Genomic DNA, 18,316 nt, shown 5'->3' with positions numbered 1-18,316 from the left:
AGCAAGTTAGCCGGGTTGCTGAGACTACTCAGGAAATCCAACCCGACTAAACAATATTCGTCCTCACATGAGTGCCCCAAAACAGAACGGGGTACCAGATCACTCACAGTACTAGCACATACAAATAAAAAGACGAACTGCCCAGGTTACCCCAGGAAATCAGCTCTATTGTATCACAGCTTATAAGTTGACAGCATTACATAACAAACTTACAACTCGCCATCTCTGGGTTCGACAATTAGTTCTCCAGGCATGAGCGACTCATCAATCTCAGCATCCCTCCCAGTCACCATAACAGATACTCCATCCAAGTCTAAACTCATCAAGACATCGACGACGCAAAGATCGGTCATCGGTAGTGCAATCTCGGCATGACCTCCGGGCGGCGGGAGCTTTACTAATTACTCCCGGCACCTGTTCTACCCCGATGTGAGATGTACAGCGTGCATGATCTGTCTTCAAAGCATTGTAGTCCGCCTCTAGTTCAACAAAGTCTGCATCCAGAACGTCATAGGCTTTGGTAGCGTCCTGAGCAACCTTCTTGCAGTGTATACTCGTTCAGCCTACCAATTTCCACGGTCGCTGCCAAGATGTTCTCTTCAGCTCCCTGTAGTTTTTGCCTTAGATCTTCTACTTCAGTGTCTTTCAACATCTTGGCGAGACTCAGCGCTTGATGAGCTTTCTTCAGATCTTCCAGTTCCTCGCGTTCCATCTTCGAGGCCTCCTGGACATTTTTCAGCTCATCAGACAGCTTCACCACCGCTTCTCTATCTGCCTCCGCGAACTGGGCAATCTCCTTCAATTTCTGAAACCCACTTACTAGCTGCAAAAACACACGCATGGTTAATAGCCACGAAATAAATAACAGGCGTGTATCGTGAACAGCGATTACATCAAACGCAGATAGACACGCGTACCAAGCATTACGCAATTTCCATTCGTCTCAAGTTATCAGCCAGCCCTTTCTCATCCAGTTCCTTGCGGTTGCCATCCAGAGCTATCTGTTCTAACAGGCAACCCGATATCTTACTCGATCTGAAGCTACAATCACTTTGCTTCCGCGGTTATATTATTCCCATGCTCGTCGGAAAAACAAAATGTCCCTCTAGCTCGGCAAGAACTACAATAAAGCTCTTTCCACTTTCTTTTTACGCTTTAAACTTTTCGCCACGGACTAGGTTCACGCCCGACGAGGCGCACTAGACCCGCCCCAAAAGTAGCCAAGTCCATGACTTGCTTCAGTCGCTCCCACTCTGCGAAAACAATAACCCAGCCGCCACCACCATCGGAACCGCCTCTGGCTTAGAGCTTCCCCCCGAGCGTGCGGCTACTTTTTGTAACTTTCGCAAATATCTTGCTCGAAAGCATCAGCGGCCTCTTCTCCGACCTGCTCCTTGCGCGAGGGTTGAAAACCACCGTTTCTAACTCCACAGGAGCATCGATCGAACCCCTTCAAGGCGGAAGCTCGATCAACCAGCTCCTGAGGCACCACCTCTAGCAATTCAGCCTCGCCGCCATCTTCGTTGCCTCTCTTCCTGTGTTATTAAGTCACTCGTTCGCGTCTCCATCACCTCTTCCCTTGTCTGACCTCGAGCTCGATCTTTTTGCGGCTTCCTTTTTTCCCGGATCGCAGGCCCACCCTTCTCCACAAAGAAGTGTGCAACTTCAGGCAACTTCGCTTGCTTTTCTGCACGAGTCAGCCGAGCGAACCTCTCTATCTCCCCACGATCAGTTCGTTTCTTCACAGAAAACTCTGTAGTCAAAGCCACACAAAGGCCTGTTAGAACAATTATCAGTCGTTAAGTAAAGCAACAACAGAAAAATATTCCTACCCACCAGATATGTTACAAATCCTAGTTTGCAATCTACACCCGTTCACACAGTAGTTGCCAACTAGCAACAACGACCTCTTTGTCCAGGCCTCATTGCTTACACCATCGATCACAGCAGAACGCGTCGTCATGGTTTGCAAGCTAAAGTTCAAATTCCCAGATCGCTTTACCACATAGTGCTCCACTATATCGGATACCCCTATGTCGTATTCCCCACTCACATTCAACAGGTCAAACACCTTAAACAATCTCCAGGTGTTACCAACGAACTGACAAGGAGACTTCCAACAATAGGCCAAGAAGTCACATACCAGTTTCGAGAATGGTATTTGCATATGCGCTCTCAGCTGGCCCTCACAGATTATTATTCCACCATTCGGCGGGTTGTACTCCTCACTACGAATATTTTCACTCAACCGTGGTTCAGATATATCTCGTGTCGGGGACATTAATCCCATACTGGCCCCTCGGTTCGGGAACGAGTTAGCGAAGACGACGGTTTACACTTCTAAGGGGCACATCGCTTGATGACGACATCTCCCCTCGACCTGACGTACTGGCTACGCCACCTTCTGACCTAGATCGGGTATTACCCTCATCTACCCTATCTTCCTCATCCAATTCAACCTCAACACCAACACCAACACTCACTACTTCTTCATCCTCATACTCTCCGCAACTCAAGGATATCTCCCGGACCTCTTCCGATCGCGTATCATCCGAATCAGACATTATAACGACTCTTTTCTATCAATTATTCAAGCTTAAACCCTATAACCTTACGATGACCTACCTACTTAACAAAGGGCACTGGACAGAGAGGAAAGCAAATTGAAAATGGAAAGGTAACAGCAGCAAAAGCACTCACCTGAGGAACCCTAGCTTGCGTTTTTGCGGAAGAAGAAAACACGCAATACCTTTTGGATGTCCCAAATTTGATTTTGTATAAACCGTCCGTTCAGTTACCAAGAAGTTATGATTACAGCCTATGCTCTAGCCCGCACACGTGTTCCAAGGTACTGTCTTTTCAACAATTCCGTATAATGCGGCGACACGTTTCTTCCTTAACTGCTACGATTCTGTCACGTGCATATTACGACACAACTTCCCTTTCCCGCCAAATCATCATGCTACATGATTCAAAAGTTCATAGCGCCCCTGGTCGGATCGTCCACCACAGCTCGCTCATATTCCACACGTTCTTCCATTTTTTCTCTCAGCAGAGCGTTTCCTGTGGCATAAACACTCTACTGAGAGGGGGCTGTGTAGGGGAGCGATATTCTATCATGCATGTGCGCAGCATAAGCGAACTCAGGACATCAACCTCCAAGACCAACCTGTGAGCAGCTCCCTCGAGAACACGCATGTGCGCAGCATAAGCGAACTCAGGACATCGACCTCCAAGACCGATCTGTGAGTAGCTCCTTTCAAGTAGGTGGTACGAACAAAGATGTCTCGGTACGAGCACATGGCCAGAGACAGAACGCCTCGAATAAGGTCACCACCAGGAAATAGGGGTGACCGCGCCAACGCCCAATCAGCACACGACTTCTAATATAACCAACCCAACATTCACTCACGATCTCCACCTTACACGTGTGCAAGAGACACACGTATCTCCTGGATAGATATTTCCTCAAGCCTATAAATACCACCTATTTGAACTACGTCGGACCTGATTCCTCTCTCCACAGGAAAAAGAGAGACTAACAAGAGGATCGTGGCGTTAAACTTCATAAAGCGAACTCGGTCCCTTCAGAAAATCTCAAATCTCTTCCCTCTCCCTTAGCGAACACCAAGGAACCCAAAACCCACCTTTACATATCTCATGTCAATGGTGTATTTGATAGTGCCCCATTTAGGGGTCCGACCATCGAGTGGATGGGCTTAGCTCATGACTAACCTTGGCATTGCACGGAATGCACGCCATAGGGTTGTTTACATGCAAAAGGCCAAAAGGCATTAGGATAGTTATCTGGATTTTTTTGCAAGAATTATCTAATTTACGAAATACCTAAAGTTTATAGTAAAATAATGGGAAAAAAAATATTTTCATTATATTCTGTACATTTTGTCAGTGAAAAGAGAAAATTAATTAATGCACTGAAGTGAGAGGTCTAGAAATTCCATGGATTTTATGTTGGAGTAAAATAGATCAGAGTCAAACAAGGATTTTGAACACATTTTTCTTTCAGGAAAGAAATCCCGTGAAAGTGTGGAAGATCTTTGCAATATTGGTGAAAATGTTGGCAGACGCAAGAGATTGGTTTTCCGTTCTTTTGCGTCATATCGTATAAGAAACGAGCTCAATCTTACTACTGGGTCGTCATTCTCAGTTGGTCACACTATCTCGTACAGATGGTGCCTGTGTTTTTTCATGCCATAATGGATGGTTCAAGTTCATGGTACAATCTTTACCAAAAAAAAAAGTTCATGGTACAACGGTATCTAGTTTATATAATACTGACATAGTAAAATTACATAGTGCGTGGTACAATGGTACTATTACCTTCCACTCTTCCAGTCGACTTTTCAGCACCCCCTCTCATCAACAATTGTTTCAATCTACATAGACGAGTATGAATGGATTTCCCATGCAAACGCTGCAAGTATGGACAAAAAAAAAAGTGATAACACTTTTTCACTGCAAGTGCAAAGAATCTCAATGCCAACAGGCTTCAAATTTTGGAAGTAAAAATCAAAGAAGACCGCCGCATAGCACTATAGCAGGCCACCGCATAGCACTATAACACCCATTGGACTATATGGTGTTATATGGTGCTGCTAAAGACTATAGAGCACTCCAAACACCAAAATGTTATTCTAATGGGGCTGCTAGTAAGGTTGTCAATGGGTTGATAATCCGATAACTGACCCGAACCAAATCGATAAAAAATGGTTTGGGTTTTGGTAATTAAGTTTGTCCTCTACCGACCCGAAACCAAACGGATATAAACCCGAACCGATAATATGACATTTTAGTAATATTTATGATTAATTTTGTAAAAAATGAGGCTGCCTCAGCCTCTTGGTTCTAACTCAGTTGAGTATAAACTCTCTCCCATCGGCCCATATCATATAACCTCCCTATTATTTAGGTCTCGTTAAATAACCTCTCTGCTTTCCAAAAAAGAGATAAAATCTAGTCTGTTTTTATTTACCATTTTATCTTATTTCCTTTTTTACCCTTTTGAGATTGAAATTTTCCCGACTATATGTAATATGTTAATGTATTTTTACATATATATATGTGTGTGTGTGTGCGCGTAATATCTATATTTGCATAGTCATTGGAGTTATAAAAACTTAAATTTACATAGTAACTTTTGGGTTTGAAAATTTCTCTCACAGAATATATGTAAATTTAAATTTAAATAGGTTAAGAAGACTTTGTAATTTTATATTGTCATATGTTGTAAATTTACATATGTAAATTTAAATTTTCATATGTAAAAATACTATGCATGTAAATTTAAATTTTTCTATGAAAAAAAATTTCATATGAAAATTTAAATTTAAATAGGTTAAAAGGACTGTGTAATTTTATATTGTCATATGTAAATACAAATTTACATAGGATGACGTCAGCCCGGTTTGTCCTTAAACCGAAATTATAAGTAAAGATTGATGACGTCAACCCGGTTTTCACAGGGGTATTTTGGTCTATTTTGGTTTTGATGTTATGTTTTAAATAATAGGGAGGTTTTATGCATTTGTTCGCTCCTGGGGGGTTTTTGTGTAACAATTTTTTGGTGAGGGAGATTAAACCCAAAATCTGATTAATTTTGTATATGTTTATTAATTGTGTGACTGAAATTAATCGATTTAATTGATTTTAAAGTTTTCGGTTTGGTTTCGTGTTCCCAATTTTCTTATCGGTTTGGATTTGGATTTTCCAGAACCTTATCCCAAACTGATCCATTGACAGCCCTAGATGCTAGTAGGGCAGGAAACGGGTCGGGTTCAGGTAAAAAAATATATCCGTTTTTGAATTCAGATGCGGATACAGATATATCAGGGCGGGTTCGGATACAGAGAAATAATAAAATGTCATATTATTTTCAATTAAATACAAAATTTTAGTGCTTCTATTCGAATTTGGATTCGGTTTGGGGTTGAATAGAAATTTCATGTTACCTAACCCGATTCCCGACCTTAGCTGCTAGAAGGCTCCTAAATTTGGCTGGTGTGATAAACATAGCCAAATTTGTGGCATTGTCTAGCAACTACCATAATAAATCCTAGGAGACAAACAACACAATGTCTACCGTCTGTTGATCATTTGCGTACCAGACGCAAAAACTCAACCAAACTTGTTCTTACTTTCACTGTTTCACATACAACTCCATCCCATTCCATTTTTTCTACAACTCTACAATCCATTCCATTCATTCCACAACTCAACAATCCGCACATGCATTCAAGCAAACACAATCCATTCACTAAAAAAATACAATCCAATCCATTCATTAAACAAAATCCATACAAACATCGAAACATTTCTAAACTAATTTCAACTCGAGCCCTTGCCAAATTGCCTCTTCTTTGATTTACTCCCTCGTCATGATTCTTGCAAGGTCATTTCTACCAATTGCACTTCTAAGTCATCAACTCTATCCTTTGACTTTTTCTCCGCTTTTCACTCGACCACCAAATAATAATAATACTCATCACTTGTAGTCATAAACGAGTCACGCATCTCATGCATAATTAATTGTGACTCGGCATATTGCTCCCTAAGTGTGGCCTACAAAAAAATCAATTACTTTAAAAAAAATCATCACTATAAACCAAATATAATTCGAGTTTCAAAATAAACCAAATATTAACCTCATCTAGAGTGTCAAAATCTGGGACAAGGTTCGGAAGATAGTTTTGATCAATGTGAGGTATATGGACGGCAACCTGCATCCCCTAAGAACTAATAGCTCCATTGATTTTCTAAATCTAACTGAGGGGAGGCAAAAGCCTCATAAGGACCCTGAGATGAAAATTATGGCTCAGCAGGGTGTGGGATATGCAAATCACTTCTAATACCCTTACATCCTATGTTAGCAGCTTTGTACATGTTCTCTGGCATTATATGACCCCTCGAGACGCGCTAACAGTAATTGTCATAGTCACTATTCACATCCAAATTGAGTGAAGCATGTGGCCATCCGTTGTTTTTATGGTACGTCTTCCACCCTTTGACTATACCTAAATGGAACATCTCGACCGGAGGTGGGTACGTGTGGGATGAAAGGTGTCATAATGACTTGGTGCCAACACCTATCACCTAAGCACCACACCGAAATAACTCCAAATTCAAAGAGCACTCGACGCATTGTCATGTCATTTGAGTTACGTACATGGTGAATCTTCTTGCGCTCCCACTCATCGTCAACATGTTCAACATTCATTTGCAAATACTTTGAGGTAAATTAAACCATAGTGTCCGCTGTAAAGACAATGTCAATCTAGTCTCGAGTTGGTTATGGTCCATGTGAATATTGTGGTATGTGCCCTTAACCATATCGGCGGTCTCTAAAGTCATTCATGCATCCACGCTCGAACTCATGGGATAATATCACGGTCCATGTTTGGTTTCACAATTAGAGTCATTGCAGGAACATACTCAAACCACCAATATGTACTACAATAAAAATTAAAATAATAAACATAAATATCAAAAGCAAAAGCAAAATTTTATTTTAATTTAAATTTACAACATTAAAAATTTAAAACTTACTTGTAAAATAGGAGTGAACCCACCCCATTGACTAATTGGAACGTTAGCATTAGGCCTCATCGTTGTATCCAACGCGTGCATCAATGCTCCCAACATAGCACCTCCCCAGTGATCATGCTGCCCAATTAATATACTATATCTGTGACAATGAACTCATCTAACCCAATCTCAAAGTGCTATCACCTGTGGGGAAAAAACACCGTGTGATCAAGTAAAAGTAGAATGCCTGTAAGTATCTTTCCCAATCCCTACCCGTCGGGCACTATCCTTCCTCACTATCTTGTGTCACATTTATGAACTCATTTGTTAAAAACGAAGGTTTGATACCACCTTTAGACCAATACTCCACCCTGATATTTGGCCAAAATCCTTCTGCATCTTCGAAAGTGTTAAGATGTTCATTTCCAAATAGTGGAGGCATTCTTATTTCTACACGCATTCCCGTGAGCATAGTGACATCCAAAGGAGTGATTACTATCTCGCCTTGTGGAAAGTGGAAGGTGTGGGTTGTGTCCTACCACCGCTCAACCAAACAATAAACTAAACCACGGTCGGCATTATGATATCCCATTTCAAATAATGACCCGAATGGAGATCGTAAAATTTCATCTCATATGTCTGCAAAGTATTGTCCTTTGGCAACTATTATCTTCCACCAGTTGTTCACAGGATGCCAACAACATCGCAATTTCATCTCCCCCACCTCCTAATCCAACACTTCATGAAGAATAAAACAAATAAATATTTTCAACAAAAAAAATCCATTTTAACAATCAAATGTTCACCGTGTTAGCGCTAACACGAGTCGAGATGTGAGTTTCCGGAATGTAGGGTGCGTGAATGGATCAACTGCATCGAGAAACAGAAGTGGTGGAGGGTTTAGAGGAGTGTATGCATCGTACTCTTCTTCGTGGCCAAGCCTCGTCATTGACTCTTCTCTCAATCTATTTATTTTTACTATCACACGTGCAATCCAATGGAATATCAAGACAGGACAAGATAACATCATTCAATTAAACAAGGCAATAAACTAGCCCTTTCAAACAATCAATCTGCTAGCAAACAATCCTTTTAAACAATCAATCCTTTCAAACATTCAATCCTAGCAATCATTCCTTTCAAACAATCTATTTACATCGCTACACAAGCTTTCAAACAATCTTTTATAACCAAAACAATTCTTGACAATATTCATGTAAAATCTACCTTGAGACTAACTAGCTACTATCCTATTATTCCCATCAATCCTAGCTCTTTACATTCAAGCATTCAATTAACAATTAATTAATGTATGAAGCAAATGTAGTGTTCAATTAACAATATTTTAAACGTGAGAAATTCATACCTTGTTGGTGTGTTAATATTTATTTCGCCCCTTCTTGCCCAAGCAATTGTTTATTTCGCATGTGAGAGAAAACTTTGAGGTGGGAGTGAACAAGTGGGGGAGAATGCAATTGGAGACTGAGAGAAAGGGAGAACATAAGAGAATTTGTGTTTTAGCGTCTGGACTATACATACTGCACACTTTCTGCCGTCTGTTTTTGTCGTCCATCTCTTCAAACTGCTAAAATTGTGATTGGAATGGTTTTTTTATTTTAGCATGCCAAATTTGGCTGGACAAGCTAAAAGGGATATTTTATCCTATGTGACACATTTTAGCAACCCAATTTAGCAACTCCCTATTGGACTTGCTCTTAGCCAAAAACTCAAAATATATATATATAGTTTCCAATTGCAATGACAAACATAGGGTGTGTTTGTTATGATGGAAACACTATGGAAAGTAAAGGAAAATAAGAGTGGTCCACCTTTTTCATAGTTTATAAGGTGTTTGTTTACCCATGGAAAGGAAATGGGCTTTTCCATATGGAAACAAAATTATTGAAATGGAAAAGGTTTGTGTCCTTAAATAACCCCCAAAATTTTGTGGAAAGGAAAGGAAAAATAAATAAATAGATAGGGACTTACTACTAATACACCTCATGACCCAACAATACAATTATTCCTTTCCATAGCTTTTGCAAACAAACATGATTATTCATTTTTTAAGGTTTTTCTTTCCTTTCCCCAGTTTACCAAACACATACCATTTAAAATTATTTCCTTTCCATTCCATTCCATAGTGGACCACCCATTTTATTTCCTTTCCTTTCCATGAGTTAAAATTTAACAAACACACCCATAGTAAATGTTTGAAATCTAACTAAACTGAGGAGAAACGTACCAGTAGTTTCACGGGGACAGCATAGTTTGGAACTTTTCCACCGAAGGGGAGACAGTTTTGTAATGATAGATGGCCCATAAGTAAACATTGCAATTAAAGATTAAAAAGGGGACAAAGACCAATTGTATGGGCCACATAAAAACAGATTGCCTATGATAGTCTTATTACCATGTGAATTTTCAACTCCATCCATACTTATCATTTTTTATTTATTTATTTATCTTTAGTAACGGCGTACTATAAAACCCATGTATAATTTTCAATCCTGCATAAATGGGGAAAAAAATATGGTTTATTACAAAAACTTAAAGGGAAAAAAATAAAATAAAATGGTTGTTTGTTAACCTTGATAACAATCTAAGTAATTCTAGTGTATAATATCCATATAGTTCATGCTGTTGGAATATACATGTATGAAGGTGAGTGGAATCACTATATCTAGATTTATCTTAATAGATTCATGATCAAGTCGTATATGATCGATAAGGTCAATAAGATATTATTAGCTAGGAATTGATTTGATATGACTTGGTTACCTCAAAATATGATTTGATTAACTCAAATCAATGATATAGTTTCCATGTTGAGTCTTTGTAGTAACTATTTAATCTCATTGAGGTTATTGTGTAATTATCAAATTATCAATGAAATAATATTTATCTAAATTTCAAGTTGGTATTTAGAGCTTAGGTTTCGATCTTCAGATAAACGCTTTTATCAGTGGGTGGCCGCTGCAATGCCGCCCGCCGGACTACTTTCCATGTTTTCATAAAATTATATTCTTTGGGTTAGTCTTTTAGTAGCAATAATGTTGATTTCTATGCATCTTCAATCCCTTCATTACGTTCAAATCAAAAGTATTGTTTTATATGAATTCTCTTCGTCGTCGTTATCTCTTTTGCAAAATTAGTGTTTGGTTTTTGTTATGCAATCCTCACCATAGTTTGATATACTCCATTGTTGATGCTACCACATAAAGAGGCCAAGCCTTCTGTTGCTGGCACAACCTTATAAAGAGGAGTCCATCGTTGTTGGTGCTATCTCAAAAGGAGAAGCCCTTTGTTGATGTTACCTCTCGTGTAGTATCTGGAGCTTAATTGTTTATCATATGTTATCGTTTATGGATATGCTTTGCTACAAAGAGCCTTCACCACTACTGGACAAATTTTACAGCTTGAAGTTCAGCAACAATCTTCTATGGTGTTAATCTCTAGCTGCTTTTCAAGCACCATGAGATTAAGGGGGAGTGCTGGAATATACATGTATGAAGGTGCATGGAATCACTATGTCTAGATTTATCTTAATAGATTCATGATCAAGTCTTATATAGTAAGGTCAATCATATATATTATTAGCTAGGAATTGATTTGATATGATTTGATTAGCTTGATATGATTTGATTAGCTCAAATCAATGATTTAATTTCCATGTTGAGTCTTTGTATGTCGTATCTATTTAATCTCATTGAGGTTATGGTGTAATCATAAAATTATCAATGAAATAATCTTTATCTAAATTTTAAGTTGTTCCAACTCATATATTTAGTTAATCACAATTTTATTTGCAAGAATAGAAGTTGTACACAAAACCTTGTACAGGGGGGGGGACGTGTATAGAGAATAAATTTGATTGAAGCCACAAATGGAAAATATTAAACTTGCCCCAACCCGCCCTGTTTAACGACATTAAACCAACTAGGAGACCAACTAGGGAAAATAAACTACATTTCATAAATACTAAAATTACAAATGGCAAATATTAAACCTGCCCTGACCCACCCTGTTTAACGACATTAAACCAACTAGGAGACCAAATGGAGAAAATAAACTACATTTCATAAATACTAAAATTACAATTATCTTTTGTTAGATGGGGCCTAATTTTGGGTCAAACTTCGGGAGCCCAGTTAGTGCCTATGTCAAGGCCGACCCTGCTTCTAGTTTGAATTGTGAAGTGAGGACATTGACTTTTGAGTTATAAAAAAGAATGACACGAGTATTACATTAAGAGATATTTCGGTCATCTGACATTAAATTATGCAACTTTGGAACATAATACTTGTTGGGGTGTGTTTAGAAAAAAGTTAGTCCCACACTGCCTAAGGCGGTTGAGTTCATTACACAGTATAAAAGCAGTTTGAAAACCCTAATTTGTGCTAATGTCTTTCAAGAAAAACCCACACCTCGAGTGAAAACAAATTTGTGCTAATGTCTTTCAAGAAAAACCCACACTTCGAGTGAAAACAAACTGGCTAAGTGGGGACAATATTGGTAACAGTTGGGTAGGTGGGATCTTCCCCAAACTCATTTGACCTGTGGGAATGTGTCATGCCCAACAAGTGGTATCAGAGGCCAAGCAATGCCTAGATTAAGTAAGTGGGGGACTATTGAGATGGCGGCAACAATTTGGATTCTAATTATGATGGACTCATTTGGCTCCAAGTAGAGATTTGTTGGGTGTATGCAAAACAAATTAAATTAGTTCGCCTCGTCCAATGTAAACTTTATTACGTACTATATATATAAGTAATTTGAAGACCCCAACTAGTGTCAAGACCTTTTAAGGAAATGGGAGAGGTTCTAAGGACATATACTACAAAAACACGTAAATAAACTCATGATTGTTATGATATTTCTAAGTTTTAGATTTGACTAATTTTTTGTATATATGATCTTCCAACTACTTTAAATATTGTCACAAAAAATTATTCAAGTTCGAAATTTGTAACCCCATCAAATGTAGTAAACAAATTAAAAAAATTGGCTACTTGTAGACGGTTCATTTTCACCATTTATGATATTATATTTGGCAAGTTTAGAAATTTTTGATTATTTGTGACAATGTTTAAAATAGTTATGAGATCATATCTACAAAAAAAATTAGCCTAATCTAAAACTTATAAATGTATGCCCTAACAATTTTGAGTTTATTTATGTGTTTTTATAAGAAATGTCCCTGGAACCCCTCCCTTAAGAAAAACTTTACAACTTGAGTGGGAATGTGTACAACGGTATTAGCTCCTCAGTTGGTTCGTGCGTTTCCTCGAGATGGTGTACTCTTGACACGGCGATGACAATTCGGATTCTGATTGTGGCGAACTCATTGGCTCCATATGGAGATTTGTCGGCGTATATCGGTATATGTGTGGAGCAAAATTACTCCCACATCGCTCAAGGTCGAGTTTACCACCAAGTATATAAGTGATTTGAAGACCCCCAGCTAGTGCCACAACGTTTTAAGAAAAGCCTCACACCTTAAGCCGGAACAAGTTAGGTTGGGACGGTATTAGAATTAGTTGGGTCGGTGAAGTCTTCCCCGTTTCACCTGTGGGGTGCGACAGGCCCAACAGTGCCAATACATGGCAATGACTTAGAAATTTTGACGGTCTGCTGACAGGGTACTTCGGAATTTGTCCGTGAAGTTGCAGTTGCGCTAGTTTATGGCATATGCTAACTTCACTTTCTCAATGGTTATGTTGAGTCTGCTTTGCAACTCAATGCTCAGGCATCTTTGCTACACTGAGTTATCCGATCCATCACCAATTTGCATTTAGCTATCCGATCGAACGCCCGCCCTATGCCAAATTTGTAAAGGAGCGTTTTGGTCTTCTCCTAATTACAACTAGGAAGAACGGGAAGGGTTAGGATTTTGGATGTGACCGAGGTCGCCGGTGGAGTTTAACCGCCTTACGCGATATCTTCTCGTTTTTCCTTTTTCTGAGAGAAGAATCAGTCCGACGTAGTTCCGTGAGGGTGGTATTTATAGAGTTTTGAGAGAGGAGATCCTTCCGACACGCGTGTATTCTTTTGTACAAATGTAGGGTGGAGATCGCGGATGAGTGTTGAATTGGATCTGTTATGATTGGGGGTAGATCGCGGTAGTCCCTATTTCCGGTGTTGAGATTACCACTAAGATTTTGGCAATCATTACCCCCAAAGGGGCGTGTTTCTATCCGCCGCTTACGTAATTGGCGAAGTGTTCGTGATCGAGATATCTTCGTTCGCACCACCCACTCGAAATGCTCGCAGTCGGTCTTGAGGTCGCCTTGGATTCATCTATCTATGCCGCACACGCAGGTTCCGCTAGGGCGCCGTTCTCGTCCGTCTTTGAGGTCGACATCTTCGGTTAAGCTTATGCTCCTCGCGAGTCGCGATGCCCTATGAGGATATCGCTCCCCTACCAACCCCTCTCGGTAGGGCGTTGGTGTAAAGGAAAACGCTGGCGAGAAAGAGTCGGACGAAAGGTGGTGGAGCGCGGAGCTTAACAAAGAGTGGATGAACCGACCGGTAGAAGCGCCACTTTGAATGTTGTGGCCTCGTGAATTGGCGGAAAAGGTAGTTTTAACTTACGCACGCGATGTAATCGTTAGCGGTTGAAGCGAACGTGTCGCCGCGTTATGCGAATCAACGAAAAGGATGCTGCCTTGGAACACGTGTGCGGGCTATAGCGTAGGCTGTAATGATTACACCTTGGTAACTGAACGGGCGGTTTATACAAAATCAGATTTGGAATACGAAAAAGTTACTTCGTGTTTTCTTCTTCCGCAAAAACGCCAGCTAGGGTTTTCCAGGTGAGTGCTCCTGTTGCTGTTTTCTTTCCCCTTTCCATTTGCTTTCTTCTCTGTCCGGCTCGTTATTTTAAGTAAGTAGGTTATTGTAAGGCTATAGGGTTTAGAACTGAATATTTGATAGAAAAGGGGTTGTTAGAATGTCTGATTCTGATGATACTCGGTCGGAGGAGGTCCGAGAGATATCTTTGAGTTGTGGAGAGTACGAGGATGAAGAATCAGTAAGTGTCGGCGTGGGGGTTGAGTTAGAAGAAGAAGATAGGATAGGCGGGGGTAATGTCCGATCTCGGTCAGGAGATGACGTGGCCAGTACGTCAGGTCGAGGGGAGAGGTCGGCATCAAGCGATGTGCCCCCTAGAAGTGTGAACCGTCGTGCTGCTAACTCTTTCCCCCGAAATGAGGCAGCGATGGGATTAATGTCCCCGACACGGAGATATACTGAGCCAATGCACCGAAAGTGAAAATGTTCAGTAGTGGAGTATAACCCGCCCGAACGGTGGAGTTATAATCTGTGAGGGTTACCGTGAGAGCAGATGCACATACCGCTTCCGAAACCGGTATCGACTTCTTGGCGCTTTGTTGGAAGTCTCCCCGTCGGTTAAATTAACAACACGGCGATTATTTAAGGTGTTCGACCTGCTGACGCCGAGTGGGAATATGACATAGGAGTATCGGATATAGTGGAGCACTATGTGATACGTCGATCGGGAACATGAACTTTAGCTTGCAAACCATGACGACGCTGCGTTACGCGGATCGATGGAGTAAGCAATGAGGCCTGGACTAAGAGACCGTTGTTGCTAGTTGGCAATTACTGTGTGAGCGGGTGTATACTGCGAACTAGGATTTGTAACATATCCGGTGGGTAGGAACACTTTTCTGTTGTTATTTTTCAGAACGTTTGATAGCTGCTCTAACAGGTCTTTGTTTTGCTTTGGCTGCAGAGTTTTCTGTGAAGCGGCGAACTGATCGTGGGGAGATAGAAAGATTCGCTCGGCTGACTCGTGCTGAAAAACAAGCGAAGTTGCCCGAGGTTGCTCATTTCTTTGAGGAAAAGGGAGGGGCTGCGATCCGGGAGAAGAGGAAGGTGCAAAAGGAGCGGGCTCTAAGTCGAACGAAGCGAGGGGTGATGGAGAAGCGTACAAGTGATCTGATAACACGAGAGGAGAGGCAGCGGGTGCAGGGGAGCGCAAGGCGGCCTGTTAGGGGGGGAACCGCAGGAGCTGGAGGATCGGGCAGTCGGCCTGAATGGGGTTCGATCGAGGCTCCTGTAGAGTTGGAGCCAGTGGTTTTGACTGCTCGTGCTAGGGGCAGGTCGGAGAGGAGGCCACGCGATGTCTCTGAGCAGGACGCTGGACGAGCTGCGAAAGTAGCTCGACATGCTCGTGAAGATGGTGCTAGCACGGGGGGCGGATCTGATGGTGGTGCGGCTGGGGCCACGGTATCTCGCCGTAGTGGGGCCCGACCTGAGCAGGTCATGGACTTGGCCACTTTTGAGGTGGGGTCCAGTCGCCTCGACTGGGACGCGATCCCAGTCCGGTGAAGAAGGGCAAAGCTCCACGTAAAGGCGATCGAAAAGCGGTGCGCTCGCGGACGATCCGGAAGGACATTTTGTCTATCCGACGAACGGGCGCAATAAGACCGCGGAAACGGTAAGCGGCGGCCGTTTGATCCAAGAAGATAGCGGGTTGTTTGCTAGAACAAATAGCTCTGGATGGCAACCGCAGAGAGCTAGATGAGAAGGGGTTAGCTGACAACTTGAGACGAATGGAAATTGCGCAATGCTTGGTATGTCTATAACTACATCTGAGGTACTTGCTTGCTTATGCAAATTGTTGTTGTGCTAACCCTGTGTATGTTCGTGCAGCTGGTGAGTGGATTCCAGAAGTTGAAAGAGATCGCCCCTTTGCGTAATCGATAGGGAAATGGTCTTTGAAGCTGGGTGAGGAGCTGAAAAATGTCCAGGACGCCTCGCAGATGGAGCGCGAGGAACTGGAAGATTTGAAGAGAGCTCATGAAGCGTTGAATCTGGCCAAGATGTTGAAAGATACGGAAGCGGAAGAGCTGAGGCAAAAGCTAGAAGGAGCTGAAGATAATGTGCGAGCAGCTACCGTGGAGATTGGGAGGCTGAACGATTATGCCTTGCACTGCAAGAAGGTTGCTCAGGACGCTAATCAGGCCTATGACACGCTGGACGCAGACTTCGTTGAACTGGAGGCTGACTACAATGGCTTGAAGGAGGAACACGCCGGTCGCGTCCGTCCCGGCCCCGGTGGAGGAGGTTCAAAGGGGTGCCGGGCGATTGCCTCTTCCTCGTGAGCTGCGCCGCGCGCTGCTCGAAATGGAAGCCGCTTGCACCCGATCGCGGTGATGAGCTTAGAGTTGGATGGCATATCGATCATTGTGGACGGGAGAGATGCTGAGGTCGATGAAGCGTTTGGCGTGGAGGAGTAGTTAATGTGGTCGAGATGACGAGTTGTAAAATTTGTTCTTTGCCTTTTATCGCCTTTATATTTGTGATACAATAGAACCGGTTTCCCAGGGTAACCCGGCAGTTCGCCTTTTATGTTTGTTATCTTGTAATCCCCAAGTGGGTGTCTCCTCGCTGATTCGGGTAGCCGAATGTGACGAACTTCGTGTGGGGCCGGGTTGAGCGATATCCTCATAGGGCATCGCGACTCGCGAGGAGCATAAGCGAACCGAAGATGTCGACCTCCAAGACGGACTGAGAACAAATTTAGCGGATTACACGCAGCGCAAAGATAGATGAATCCAAGGCGACCTCCAAGACCGACTTCGCGAGCAGCTCGAGTAGGTGGTGCTTAACGAAGATATCTCAAGATTTAACACTTCGCCAATTACGAACGCCGGATAGAAACACGCCCCACCCGGGTAATGATTGCCAAAATCTTAGTGGTAATCTCAACACCGAAATAGGGACTACCGCGATCTACCCCCAATCATAACAGATCCAATTCAACACTCATCCGCGATCTCCACCCTACATTTGTACAAAAGAATACACGCGTCGGGCGGATCTCCTCTCTCAAAACTCTATAAATACCACCCACCGAACTACGCCGACCTGATTCTTCTCTCCCCCGAAAAAGGAAAAACGAGAAAGATAATGTGGGCGTTCGGCTTCAAAATGCGACCTCGGTCACATCCAAAATCCTAACCCTTCCCGCTCTTCCTAGTTGTAATTAGGAGAAGACCAAAACGCCCTTTACATTGGCGCCCTCGTGGGTTCGACATCGGAGAGCCACTTTAGATCGATCTATCTCTAACTCTCCGTTCCCACGGCATGGTTAGCATAGAAGATCAAGTTCAACCTTGCCCACCAAGTTAGAGTAACGAATGAGAGCATTTCCTTGCTCGTGGAGGAAAATGCTACGCTACGCTCGTGGATAGTTATCAACAACAACAAGTCGGAAACGGAGTCAACACAAGATCAATGACGTTAATCGCCAGCCTTTAACGAAGTTGTCCCAAAGGATTGGCCGACCTCCGCGGAAGAAGGACTCGACACAGATTGTACACAAAGATGCTTAAGACGATCGCGCATCTCCGCTCACCGCAGAGGTCCTCAAAGAAATCCTCTCCACACGACTTCATCCAGCCACGCTTTCCCATGTACGACGGCAAAGACTCGCCTCGTCGAAGATGTGGCTCGCTATATTCAAAGTCCGCACTTTACAAACCACCCGAAGTTTGATTATCTCCATCGCAGATTATTTCCAACCAGCCCCGCGGATGGCGCCTCGATTGGTTCTTTTCAATCGAGTCCGATTCTATCAACACCTTCGAAAGCAGCCATCGATTTGTTCGCCACCAAGACGCGTCCACAACAAAGCGGAAGAAGGCGATCTTGATTCTCTGTTTCAATTATCTTTCAAGGAGGGCTAAACTATTCGTGGAATTCCTAGGACGGTTCAAGGCCGAATCATTGCGGCATGGAAAGT

General features: G+C 42.2%; 1 protein-coding gene and 1 long non-coding RNA gene across 2 annotated transcripts; one reads left to right on the top strand and one right to left on the bottom strand.

The window, feature by feature from the left end:
• Window positions 1-4,222: 4,222 nt before the first annotated feature.
• Window positions 4,223-9,261, bottom strand: LOC147518393 (uncharacterized). Its single transcript, XR_015211782.1, has 2 exons — window positions 8,909-9,261; window positions 4,223-4,435 (listed from the first exon to the last, which is right to left on the bottom strand). It is a non-coding gene; the product is annotated as an uncharacterized LOC147518393 (long non-coding RNA).
• Window positions 9,262-15,114: 5,853 nt separating this feature from the next.
• On the top strand, window positions 15,115-17,006 carry LOC147518392 (uncharacterized). Its single transcript, XM_086594768.1, has 3 exons — window positions 15,115-15,215; window positions 15,299-16,142; window positions 16,222-17,006. The coding sequence occupies exon 2, from the start codon at window positions 15,484-15,486 to the stop codon at window positions 15,895-15,897; it is 414 nt and encodes a 137-aa protein (XP_086450894.1). The 5' UTR covers window positions 15,115-15,215; window positions 15,299-15,483; the 3' UTR covers window positions 15,898-16,142; window positions 16,222-17,006.
• Window positions 17,007-18,316: the final 1,310 nt, after the last annotated feature.

Source organism: Coptis chinensis, chromosome 2 (genome assembly GCF_015680905.1).
Source record: "Coptis chinensis isolate HL-2020 chromosome 2, ASM1568090v1, whole genome shotgun sequence".
Taxonomy (NCBI): Eukaryota; Viridiplantae; Streptophyta; class Magnoliopsida; order Ranunculales; family Ranunculaceae; genus Coptis; species Coptis chinensis.
The sequence above is the reverse complement of the archived record's forward strand: the minus strand, read 5'-3'. Positions and strand labels throughout refer to the sequence as shown.